The 13640-nt window shown below is 42.4% G+C and overlaps 1 protein-coding gene across 2 annotated transcripts in view; it reads right to left on the bottom strand.

The window, feature by feature from the left end:
* The window catches only part of PANK4 (pantothenate kinase 4 (inactive)), a 445012-nt gene that overhangs the window by 212156 nt on the left and 219216 nt on the right, over positions 1-13640 (bottom strand). For both annotated transcript variants that reach the window (XM_085609230.1, XM_085609233.1), the window contains exon 9: positions 8522-8622. In XM_085609230.1, the coding sequence (XP_085465356.1) occupies positions 8522-8622 (101 nt within the window). The remainder of the gene's footprint in view (positions 1-8521; positions 8623-13640) is intronic.

The following is a 13640-nucleotide window of genomic DNA, read 5'->3' as shown; positions in this document are numbered from 1 at the left end:
CAGGAGACAGCTAAAATAAAGCCGCCTTTGGCTTTACAAATCGCGGGTCTCCAGTTTGAATTGGGTCGGTTGACATGAAGGTGGTGTGTGGAGTGGAGTCAAACTAAAAAGTCCTGCATAACTGAGTGGGCGAAGGAACACAGTAGTGCTTTGTATACATATGCACAGATGCCCATGTTGCACCCCGAGTCAAGGACAGCCGGGGCTTATGTCAGTACAGTGGTAGTGCTTTGACCCTAATGGAATGCTGCTTTTTTTAATCCGTGCATAGCCGATTTTAATACAGATAACTAGCAACAGTGACAGGGCCCTCTTCTGCACAGCATTCCCTTTCTTGACTCTAGAGGACCTCGCAAAAAAATGTAATGCTTACTCAATCCTTGGTACGATATATGTAAAAGTTTAAAGCCCTTTTGGGAATCAAGCCAATGAAGCCTCTCCCCCACATTCAAAGGGAGACTGGGAGCAAAGAATGCATGCAGGGTGAAGCATTCCCCTACATGGAAGGGAGCCACAAATTAGGCAGAAAGCTCATCAACAATTTTTGCGAAAAACAAAAATGGTTTAAGCAGTTGCACTGGCAGTGCTTGTAGCTGACTTACCACAAGCAGGCATGATGGCAATTAGGCCTGGGTGAATTTTAATTGCGGCAGCGTAAATGCCATAACTGGCAATTTCTTATAACAATATTTATGCAAAATTACTGGGTGTAAGTCATGCTGCGTAATGAGATTCCTGTTTAGGGAGAAACTGCAAAGGTAATTTTTGGGTGCAAGCGGCATTGTTTTGAAGCTCCATTACAGCGGGCAATCAACATAAAATGTGGATTTAAGTTTGGAGAGAGATCTGTGCCTAATAGTCGTTATTGGTATCTAAAGTAATACATTCCAGATCAAATTTACTTTTCACAATATAATGTGCTATTTTTATTTTTGCAAAGTGACAGTAGACAAAGGCTGCTGATTGTCAGCCTTGAAAAAGCCCTCGGCCTGCTGGCCCCGCCGGTGAAACACGTGTCGGCTCACCTTTATCTACTGGCACTTTGCAAAAATAAAAAATAAAAATAGCACATTATATTGTGAAAAGTAAATTTGATCTGAAATTCATAACTTTAGATACCATTAACAACTATTAGGCATAGACCTCTCTCCAAACTGAAATCTAGGTCTTCAAATCAGTGGCTCTTGGGTGTAGCCATTTGAGAGGCGCATGCCAACCACAAAATTAGGTCTTGACCCAGTTTTGCCGTGAACCAGTCATCATCCACCCATTGTTCTACAAGCAAACATAAAATGTGGGTTGATTTTTTACCCAAGCAGACCATTCAAGTGATTTCAGCACAAAACTACAAATCAAATGCAAGTGGCAGTGTTTTGAATGCAAACAGCATTTACTTCTACAAATACAGTCAACTCGACAAACAATTCAGGTAGACATTTTACCGGAGGGCGCCATTTGGATAATTATTGTGTGTGAAACTACAAATCTGAACATGAGCAGCAGCGTTTTGAATATGAGTGACCAGAAATCAACTTGAAATTAGATTTATAAGTTGAATCTTTACTCAAACATACAGTTCAGTTAATTGTTTGTGTGAAAGATGCATTTCGAGTAATTACGCTCAACTTTGCAGTAATTTCACATAATTACACTGCAGCAAATTGGGCGCATTTCACACATACCCAATCACAATGAGGATGATAATCTTCAAGATCAGGAGATACAGCAAGCAACTATTCATAGGTTTGAGGAATGTGAAAACCAAGGTAAGGCTCCACTGTAGCATCACAAACAGCTTGGGAGGGAACATTTGGGTCAAACGTTTAATAAATTACCACGATAGAAGATTTGAAAAAGGTCAGTTGCTCCAGTAAATGTAGCATAGCTATAAAGGAAAACAAATAATCTTTCACAGTGCCCACTGCAAGGCCTTGATGGTCAAAAGACAAAACAAACAATAGGACTTCAAACAGCTCCACCCGTAAGGAGTCAGTGGCCTAAGCTATAACAAGGCTACAAATGTTTTCCCAGCATTCTGTATAAATGGGTTTTGTAGAAGGTGCTGGTGAGGATGACATCCACCATCAGAGGTCGCAAATCAAAGGCAGCCAATTGCGACTGCTCAATCTCCTCGCATGAAGGTATAAATTGCATAGATTCAGGTGACGGAAAATGCCCTGTTAATAAGGAAGGTCCTTCCAAAGTTAAAGCCTGATCAGAGGATAGAAGCTCAGGTTCAGGAGTTTTGTGTACCACACTCTCCTGGCCCAATCCAGAGCCAAAGAATTATCTCGACCCAGTTGTTCCTGATCTTCTTTACAACTCTGGGTAAGAGAGGGAGTGGTGGGAAGACGTTCAGGCGTACCTTATTCTGTTTCAGTCCAAATGGTTTTCATAAAAACTATTCTTGTGGTAACTCTACAGAGCAAAATTTGTGACATTGGGCATTCGATGGTGAGCAGATCTAGCTAGGGTTCCCCCATTCGGTGAAAAACATCCTGTGCCACCTTGGGATGCAGACATCGCTCAAGATCTGCCTGACGTCTGCTCAGTTAAACCACTCTGACATTCAGGGACCCCTCCAGGTTGTTGGCCAAAAGAAAGATGACCTGATACTCCAGCCAATTCCAGAGACACAAAGTCTCCTGGTACAGGACTAAGATCCCCTCATTATTTTTGCATCCTGTTGCTGAATTTGGTTTTGTTGGCATTAGGACTCCGTTCACTTTACCACTTTTAACCAGTGCTAATTACTTTTGCTCTCTCCTTCAAACATGGTAAAATTAAGTCCCTAGTAAATGGTACTACCTGTACCCAGGGCCTCTAAATGAAAAGCCACTAGTGTGACTGTAGCACTCATTGTTGCACCCACTAAAGCATCCCTTTAAAACAGATCCAGGCCTGCAACTGCAGTTTTAAAATGCTATTTCGAACTGGCAAAATAAGCCTTTTGTCAGACCTCAACTTTCCTTTTACATACTTAAAAGTCACTCCTAGGGTAGGCCCTAAAGGCTCCTAGGGAAGGGTGCATTGTATTAAAAATATAGGACCGGTGTGTTTACATTTTACATGCACTACCAGTGAAAAACTCCTAAAGTCCTTTTTCACTGTTGTAAGGCCTATCTTTTCCATTGGCTAACACCGAGTTAGTTATCTTACTACATTTAATAAGTGGTAACTTTGGATTGGGAACAGAGATATGCTGTTTACACTCAAATGAATTGCAATTTAAAACCCTCTTTAATGGTGACATCGGATTTTAAGTAAACATTCGGAAAATGCCTCCTTTAGAAAGTTGGCATTTCCTTGTCCCAACCATTTGTGCCTTATGCCAGTGCCCTGTGTCACATGATAGGAGGTTAGGCTTTGTGTATTCCTTCCAGTGGCACAAAGGGGGCTTAGGAGTGGACAGGATTGGCCATTCTAGCAGGATGACTAGGAAGAGCTGCAACCAACCCATCCCCCCTTGCAGTTCACAGGACTCACAGCACACATAGGAATCAGTCACCAGACCTGCCTGTCTTGTGTCATTCCTAGACAGTTTGGAGTCTTGACAGGGGAAAGGAGAACCTTTCCAAACCCTGATGTGGGGTTAGGATAGGGAGTCCTCCCACACAAAGGTGAGCACCAGGTATAAATATCAGAGCTCCAGGGCCACTCTTCAGAACACTCCTGGACCTGTGGACATTAAAGAAGGACAGCTCAGCTGTTTGGAACACAGGTTACTACAGTTTTGCTCTCTGAGAAGAAAGATTAGACTTGCTGAAGTTTATTCCAGGTCAACAAGAGTGACTCCACGGGTCAGTTGGCCAGCCTATGTGAGCTACAGGGACACAACAAGCTTCTGAAGCCTCCCTGCAACTGCCCAGCTGACCTGCTACAACTGGGTATGCCTAGACCTGTAAGTGGACCTGCCCGAGCCCTGCTGCTGGCGTCTGCTGGAGTAAGTCCTTATCTACAAAAGGTGCCCCCACTCCCTCAGCTGGCATCAGGGAAATCTCCTCCTTGCCTTCCATCAAACCCGTAGCAACGTGGCCAAAAACAATGCAAAGACTTGCCTCACAGCTGAAAGCTTCATCGGAACAGACACCAAATGACGCAAAGTCTCGCCACACAGCTGAAAGTTTCATCCGCACCTACGCAGTGTTGAAAAGCCCTGCTTCATCACAACCAATGCAGCATGACACTAAGCCTAGGAAAGCAACGCAACGCAGACCTCACACCAAAGATATACGGTGCAACTCCCAGTGGGTCAAATTGGGTTCTGTGCCTTACCTGTGCTCCATCATGGTTCGTCTGAACTTGTGACTTTGTCTCAGTCCAGCGCAGTTAGGTATCTTTAGTGGCGCTTTGTGCTTTTAGGCACTATTTAACATACACATCTAAAGTGCTATGCGTCCGGTTCTACTGGCTGGATATTTGTTGTTCTGATATCATTTGATGTATGAAAATGTACTCTTTTTCTAAAGCAGTTTGGTTTGAAATATTTTTTGTGTTATGTTTTCACTTTAATGTTTGTGTTCTGCATAGATACTCTATGTTAAGCCTGGCTGCTTTGTACCCAGCCACCAGAGAAATAAGCACAGGTTAATTTAGTGACTGTTTGTGGTTCATCCTAACAAGTATTGTGGTTGCTGCCACAGTTGTTCTTTCAACCCCCCTGCCCCCCTCTCTACCAAAAACCTAATTTCTTGCAGTGGGGAAGGGAAAGTGGTCTGCCTCAGGACAAGCTTTTGTCGGATAGCCATTACTGCAGATCAAGCAGTGCCCACTCACAAACCTGGGTGGAGTCGGAAAGGCTAGACCTTCAACATGGGTCAACTGGGGCTTCAGGTTCCACTGCAGGGCTTGTATGTGTCACCTGTCATGGTTGACAAGGAGTATGCACAAGGCTAAGTTGCCTAGAAGCCTCAAAGCTATACTCACCTGAATCGAGCGTGAAACACCAGATCATAGACAAATGTCCTCGACTTGTTGGTGTGGAGGGAAAGCCATGAACTCAACTGTGTTCAAAATAGTCCCAATGAATGGAACCCTCTGTAGAGTAATCGGGTGAAACTTCAATTCCTTTATAGTGAAAATGCACCACTTTAAAGTCACTATCTGGTCGCCTTAAGGTTACCGGAGGAAGTTGACAGGGAAGTGGAATGGTCACAGGAGCAGCCCCAGGACAAATTGCATGCCGGGCCCTCGACTTGAGCAGGATCTATGCAAAGGCCACAACAACTTCTTGTGTTTAGCAATATACAACTTCTCCTCTGGGTTCGGATATGCCTTTGGGTACATGAGGGGGCACTTGCCACACAACTTCGAGTTTTATGCCAATGCACCAAAAAGATACCTTGTGCTGGTACATTACCGACATCTGACTCCTGCATTTGCGGCATTGTTTGAAATTGATTGTTCCTTAGTACAATGTGAAAAACTGGTTGGAAAACAAATATGTGAGCAGAGCTCTGGGTCAGCTTTGGGAGGTATGGAGCTGCAAAATGTCACCCAGTGGTGCAGGAGCACTTCTAATCTCCAGATCAGTCTGATGCCCAGGGCATAGGCGAAGGTGAGGAGTCGGCAGTTAGAAGTATCCACTCGAATCACAGCATTTTTGATATGGGTGCAGAAAATAGGGAGTATGCCCAAATATAAAGAGCTAAGCACTTTTGGAAAACTGAGCAACTCAAAAAATGTAAGGCACTGGAAAAGGTTTGGTAATCTGAAAGACAATAGAGAGTATGTTGCTAATTTTATTAAATATTAATAGAACCTATTAAATGTGAAAAGATGTACTGTTTTTACTACACTTTATCTGCTTTTTATTTATGCATAAATCAATTCATATAGAAAATATTTTCATTGAATCACAATAAAAAACAATAAAGGTTTGTTTAAACAACAGCATTTTAAACTTCGGCAGCTCTGTAAAAGCTCTTTTTGAGTCGTAGTTAGCTAATTCTGCCCACTGCACAAGAGATGTCAATTATAAGAGCAATTAATATTTCTCAGTAGTAACATACAAATGCATAATACAAGAAAAACTGTGCCAGATCATGAGCGCTTAATGGATGTTGCTGTAATGAAATCGCAGTGCAAGGTTCAAATCAACCACGCTACATTGTTCTACTGGGCAATAGTGCATCACGCTGTCAGACTGAAAGCGCTTCTTTTATGATGTACAATTATTCGGTCTGTTGTACATAGTGTTTCACTATACAAAGTGATTCATTTTCTCAATTACACATGCATGATATCCTACTTTTGATAAATAGTGATCCTGGGTAATGGAGCAGACTCTGAAGTATTGTGACAGTTTGTTAGTTCAGCTTCCAGATTTCCTGCAAAATGTAGAACATTTTATGCAAAATGTATTTGAAAAATTGTGCTCTAAAAGCATCCCTTGGCCTAAATTACTTTAAAGTGTTTATATGATGGAGAACCTCACCAAATGTCCCTAGAAATGGGTTGCCTTCCCTTGCTGTGTTCATACACACAGTACAATATGGAGGAAGTAGAAGTAATTTTGCCAGACCTGGGTATGGTTGCCTTTGTGTGTATTGTGAATGGTCACTTTTAGGGCCTAATGATTTTTGGTTTTGCTGAGCGTGTGCTCATGTCTAGAGATTGAGAAAGTGAACTCACTTGCATATGTGCCTAAATGCTTACAGCTATAGTATGAAAATGCAAAAGCCTATGTGTGCCTTAACATGTGCTGTTACATTTCATTAATCAATAACTATTATATTTCAATACATGCTTACACACACACACACACACACCCATTTTAAATGAGTCTCCTTCATGTTCATCCTGTGTTGTACACTGCACATTTTAGTTGGACCATTCTAGTAAGCTAAGTTGGCACATTGAAGGTTTGACACAGCCTTCTTACAGTCTTCCCCAGTGAAGCGCCTAGCACCTGCTCATTAGCGCCCATCTATAGGTTTTGTTTTTATCACGTGCTCTCACTTCCATTCACTTGCCTTGAGAAAGACGTCTAAATAGAATACCATAATGTAAGAATATTAGCATTGCATGCCCCAACTCATTGAGGTCGAAGTTCTGATCCATTCAAACGGCAATTCCCTTCCTTAGTTAGAATGCCTGCAGGCTTTTTTTGCATTACATGCATGTTAGACTTTTATGCACTATATGGAGTGTTTCCTTTCACAAGTTGAATCCCTCCTTAAAGGAGGCAGGTGGTGATTAAGGTCTTCAGCAGGATAAAAGCTCAACAAAAAGGTTTGCCAAGCAAAGAAATGTTGTGACTGCTATGGGTGAACGTCCATACCATTACTGAATGAGTAAAAGAAGACCAATGATAAATGGTGGTGTAGGGTGAAGCATACTCATTTTTAAATTGATAAGAGGCCACTGTTTGTGTAGAGTAAGGGCTCACATCCATCATAATAGTATTTCATGGTGTAATAACGCAACAGATCGTTACCTTTAATGGTATCCCCCAAAAAAGGACGAGGCTCTTTGGCGCGGTAATGTAATGAACTGCACATAGTTTTAGAGAGACATTTTCCAAGCGGTAGTGACTGGAGAGTTTGTGAAATGGCTTACCCAAAATTAAGAGGTGTATTCGGTAGGGGTGGTGATTAGTTTATGTGACAGCAAAAGAGCTCACATAATATTCACTAAAGAAGAATGATCTCTTGTGCAGGAGGATACAAGGGCCTACCATAATACTTTGAGAGGTACTCATAAAGGAGAAGGTGGTTACTCATTAATGAGATATTATAAGATGCACAACTGCCAAAAGGAATACATTCCCTAAAGAAGTGAGTTGCCAATGATGTTTTAGCTCATCAAACCTGGGCAATACCACACTCTTTATGCACCAGATGCAACAAGCTTAGTCCGCTCAATCTCAGACACAAATGAAAAACACAACTGCTTAAGGACCAGTCACTGTGGCGTGGGCTTTCTCTCATCACTACTTGCGATGCTCTTCGTCCTTGTGATAGTCAAATAGCTGAACATAGTTTCTCAGAAACTCGCATCCGGCACTATCAAAAGGTCAGGGTGCTAATTAACAAGAATCCTTTGTCTTGATTCCACTGGATGCCTCTTTAATTCACTAAACGGCACTCCCTGCCCTTCATCTCACACCTTCTGGTTTTGATCCCTACTTTCCCCCTTTTGCGTTTTGCTCTGTCTTCTACTGAATCAGTCTGTTGGGGTAAAATAAGTGCCAGTTCCCATAAATTAATGCAAGAAGTCCCCACCAGCAACCACTGGCTTTAATTATGTACTGAGAACAACCGCAGAACAAAGCAGCATCGAGCCCTGCTTCGGTAATTTAACAATCTTTTCACTGCGATGGGCATCTGTGCCACAGTAGGTCTGGCTGAAGCACAGATGTATAAAGAAAGATCTAATAAGAAAGTTTCTAAACAATCTCTTTTGGTGGGTTTAATATTAGAGAATGGCAATCTGTCATGTTTACTTTCCTATTAACTATGACTTCGTTATTATGGGGGGGGGGGGGGGGGGGGGTGTTGGGTCAGCAAGTAAGACTTACTGTGCCACTCCGCGCCCGCTGCATTGGGTAGATATCAGGAGAGGTGCTCATAAGACCGGAACTTCCAGCATAATTCTCTCCCCAGCTGTACTGGTTGGGATCTAGACAGAAAAGAAATTAAGACTTTTGTAATGAAAGGCAGACATAGGATGCTCTGTGATAAAGCAATTCAACTATTACAATTCACCATGGAGGATTGGTTTCTAGAACATCAATGCAGCAGAGCTGGTTTGACACGGTTAGCCTTCAAGTTATGGATGAACCAGAGTTTATCCGACAGCCAGTGACATATCTATCTGTAGCATTGCCCGAGAAAAGGGAACCATGAGATGCCTTATCTGCAATTTGTTCTCTCACAACAAGGCCAACACATCATGCCCATGCTGGACTGCACCGAAATCTGTAACTGTGTACATTTTGACAAGTTACCTTATAGGCATTGCCCAAGAGCTGAAGAAGCTGTTTGGATTCCATTGAAGTTCACATGCTATTGCTCGAAAGTATCAAAACGTAAATACACTACAAAGAGGCTTGTCCCTGAAATCACATACATATCTACCACTTGTTTAGGAATGCATAGAGGTGAGCCACCCTCTGCCCCCGCGCCTGAATCAACAGAGGTAGGTAGCCCGAAGAACCATGCATTTGCACAGCATTCAAAGTGTGAACCCAAGACTTAATAGCAGGACTAAAACCAGATAGTAATGGTTGTTCATCGTGAACCAAAGATATTTTTGAGGATATGAAAATGTGCCTCTCCCATACCTACAGCTGCTAGAAAAACCTCGATTTCGGAGCAAATGAGTTAATGTCCAAAGGAATGATGTTTGACTGCATCACCATTCTGTTTAGAAACCCTAATTCCTGAACAGCTGTCGAAGCACACCTGCTGACAAAATATCTGGCTCAAACTATGAATCAGTTGGTAAGGTGCATTTGAGTAGTATGGTTAGGATGTTTTGCTCTTGGACACAAAGGTTTGATGTTCTGTCCTAGGCTTTTTAAATGGTCTGGCAAGTGGGTTGCAAGCAAATCTAGAATAATCTCACATGGCAAAACTATTACAGGTAACTAGCTTCTTCCGAAGTGCAAACTTATTCTAGATTTGCTTACTGCATATCAACTCTATAGCAGTATTCCTCCTAGAAAGGAGGGCGAGAAGTAAACGCAGTGGTAAATTAATGCTTTAACAAGTTTTGCTCTACTGCCTTCCTTATGGCATGACGGGATATTTGCATAGTAACTTTTAGTTAAAGAGTAAGATTCTTTTTCTTAATTGAAAGCCCTCTTTATTGGCATTTTCAATAACCCATACAAACAATTCAAAGAACAATAGTATATTGACATTTGAGTAGGCTAACATGAGAAGCACTAGTTCAGTTACAAGGTCCTTAAAAGCAGTTTAAATCTTTCCCGAAAGTGGGAGCGGCAGGAGGAGGGTTCTTGTTATGCCTTCCTGACCAATGGTAACTTACGTTAAAAGGGAATGGACCCTCAGTATTATCACTGCTATCAACAGAGAACACATCTAACTTATCCAAGGTCGGAGGATGAGTACAAGCTATGAATGCAGTGGGACCAGGGCGCCACTATGATGATGTTGATCACTACAAGGTGGGAGCGGAGCCGGCAGTGTATGGTTTAAGGGATGCGAACCTCGGCAGAAAATGGGGATACAGGGGGTTGGAAAGATCGAATAAAACAGAATAGCTAAAAAGAGCAGGTCAGGACATCTGAAAAGTCAGTTATCGCTTCCCAGTCTATTGTACGAGTTACTTACCTTAGGTAACGATGTATCTGGTAGAGACGATGTCTAGCCGCAAATTCCTTGACTTAGAATATCCCCAGGCATATCCTGGGGATATTCAGGATCCACAGACTGGATCCTGAAAACTCGTTGCAGCGCCACACGACCCTGCCCTGACGTCGTCCACGTACGTGACGTCAGCGAGGTCATAGAAGTCCCTCCCGGCGCGCTGACATCAGTTTCCTTCTACATCAGAATCCCAAATCAGAGACAACGGTACCGCCTGGGTCTAATACGAGGTGGTACTAGGGGGTCTATGGTAGCAGTGAGTCATCTTTGTGGACATCCCTCAGGTTTGTCCACGAGACATTCCAATCCCTTGCAAATGAGCGCTTCTGTAGGCCTCTGGCCTCCTCTCTATGTAGGGCCTTACTCTCAGCTTCTGTCCTTTTTATGGCAGCTTAGTGTCCGGTGTCATGCACAGGAGGAGCCGCTGCTTTCCATATCACAGTTACCACTCGTGTGGCTACCAATAAAGGCAGGATCTAGAAAGCAGGATGCCACTTTGTTTTTTTTAAGGCCTCCTAAAACATCTTCAGGCCTCCCAAGAGCCCAAGCTAGCTAACCCAGTAACATTCCTCAATCTGCTCAGTAATTCAGACCAGTAAATCGCTAACGATGGGCAATCCCATAGCGTTCAATGGAAATCAGCTGAGGCCGCAGCACAGGAGGCACCGGGGAAATTGTAGTTAGCAGGGAATAAACAGTCCCCATGTAGAATGTTAAATTGTGTAAGTTTGAATTTAGCACTGCGCAAAACGGTGCGGCGATGACATTGTGAAAGAACCGACTGATGGCCACACGGCCAGTACTCAGATGGCAGTGAGACATTCCACAAACCTGCTAAAGATGCACCTCATTTTTTAGCAGAATGTTGCCTTGGCGTGCAGTGCATTGTTTAGCCAGTCAATTAATAGCATAACTGAGTAGCTTCGACAAACTATTTGCCCATTTTTCATTTTGTGAATGCTTTTCCCCAAGGAATATGTAGCATTAGAAACAAAGAAACACAGTGATTGTCTAATTAAACATGACCGGTCGATGTAAAATAGGACAGATCTTTTTACACCAAAAGTAAAAAAGGTTCTTTATGACACTGTTCCTCAGTTCTTGGGACAAAGCAGCAATTGAATACTTCAAGTACAAATTTAGTACAAATTTAGAGTGTGTTCTTATCACGAAAAACCTGTACCTGTATATACAGTTATTTGACCGTAAGCACCTGTAATTTATTAACCCTTCTTAGAGGTGTAATAGATACATGGGTCAAAATCGAAGAAGCATTAGCCCACAACCCACACCTAATTTCCATGTTGGTGGAGGTGCATGATGCGGAGGATGAAACCGTATCATCCATTTGAGAAATGCATGAATTGCTGGGAGGCGTAAAAATAGATTGTTTAGGTACGCTACATTTAAGGAACACTATAAACTAAATGTACTTTAATGGATGCATAATTCATGAGCTTGCAAATTAAATATAATAAATAGGTCAAAATAACCTGTGGATGACACCTGTTCATGGTTACACGTGGTAGGTGTACGTGATTAGAATTTCCATAGTCTTTCAAGCGACTGATGACAAAGACTTCATGAGCGACACCGCCAAGTTCAAAGTGTGGCTCCAGGTGAGCCAATTGTTTTTCGGCTTTTAAGCAAGTATGGAATGGGTAACTTCTGATGCTGTGCCAGACATGGCTAGGAAAACCATGGTTGCTTTGGTAATACATGTAGCACCAGAATTAGGGCCATATGGATCATTCAAAATTGCCACCGCAAACGCCGAAATTCGCTGAATTTCGGCGTTTGCGATCGCAATTTAGTTAAGTGGGAAGTAAAGGAAAACAGTTTTGCAAAATAAGGAATCGCAAAATGTGCAATTTCTTATTTTGCGATTGCATTTAAGGAATCGCAAATTGCGATTTCTTAAATGCAATGTTGGAGGCCCAGAAAAAGTGCAATTTGGCCTTAAGGAATCGCAAATTACCTCCAACTTCAAGTTGGTGGTAATTTGCGATTTCTTTGAAAAATGCACTTTTTTGCATTTTTCAAAGTGCCATGTGGCACACATACATGTCCTTTTGACACCCTGGCACCCTTGAAATTGCATTCTCAATTTGCGATTCTCTAATTGAGAATCGCAAATTGAGAATGTCTTCCCATTCTAGGCCCACAGGAATGAATGGGGAGGTATTCCTTAATTGCGAATTGCAAGTTGCGATTCGCAATTAAGGAATATGTAGGATTCGCAAAATTATTTGCAAATCCTACATACATAGCATATTGCGATTCTCAAATAGCGATTCTCTAAAAATCGCTATTTGAGAATCGCAAAACCAAAGTTTCATACATATGGCCCAATGTGACTTGTGAGAGGTCATGGATTGGTTGACCGCTTGTACAAGAACAGTGTGGAGGCAAAACACACACAAAGATCCAGCAACAACCAACTCACTGACTGTAAACAGTCTAGAGATTGGGTGTGTGTCTCAAGATTCAAAGTTTCCTCATTTAAGTTTTTACTTTGTGAAAATCTATCAATAAAGGGTGTTCCCGATTGTGCCAAATGTACCTCCGGTGCGCGTGGCTCTTTGTCTGCCTGATTGCAGTATGCCAAAATGCTGCATTCCCTTGGAAGGCGCAATTGTCCAACTCAAAGTTTTCTTCTCTAATCTCAATATAGGGTCCAATGTATTCTTCCTATAGGGAAAACATTACTGAGGTATGGCCTCAAACTCCAGGGCCTGTTCTCTCCACCCATCCCTTAAACTGTAAAGCTTGAGTCTGAAGTAAGGTCTTGAGCTGGACCACATTGGTACCTTGAACACTTTCCGTTTATTTCTACAGAATTTTCACATGAAGGCTGCTCTTAAGTGATGCCCGTTCCATGTGCGAAATACCTGTAGCAATGATTACACTCTGAGCTGTATCTGTAAAGTCTCTGCTTCCGGTTAAATTGTGCTCTAATAATATACCGCCTTGTAATTCACAACCACTAGAGCCTCCCACTCTCCGTGTGGCTGTGTTCATTTATGTCTCAGCCCTTCCTAAATCAGACTTGTGTTAGGCCATGAAGAACGTCCCCACTGTCGGACGAAGACGTCTGGCAAAGAATAATGTGCTTTTGAGCTCTGGGGTTGCATAGACATTTACTGCACCTATTTCCATACAGAGGGATCCCTTAATCTGTGTTGCGATGGCCAAAGAACATTTCAAACTGACAGTGAATCCCATTTGGAACAACACCTGTATCACTTCGTATATGCTGCTCTGGGGTTACCGAAATGCAACTTCCTTTTACCAGTCCGTTGT

This window comes from Triturus cristatus, chromosome 1_2, assembly GCF_964204655.1.
Source record: "Triturus cristatus chromosome 1_2, aTriCri1.1, whole genome shotgun sequence".
NCBI classification, from domain to species: domain Eukaryota; kingdom Metazoa; phylum Chordata; class Amphibia; order Caudata; family Salamandridae; genus Triturus; species Triturus cristatus.
This window is presented reverse-complemented; position numbering and strand designations above follow the sequence as displayed.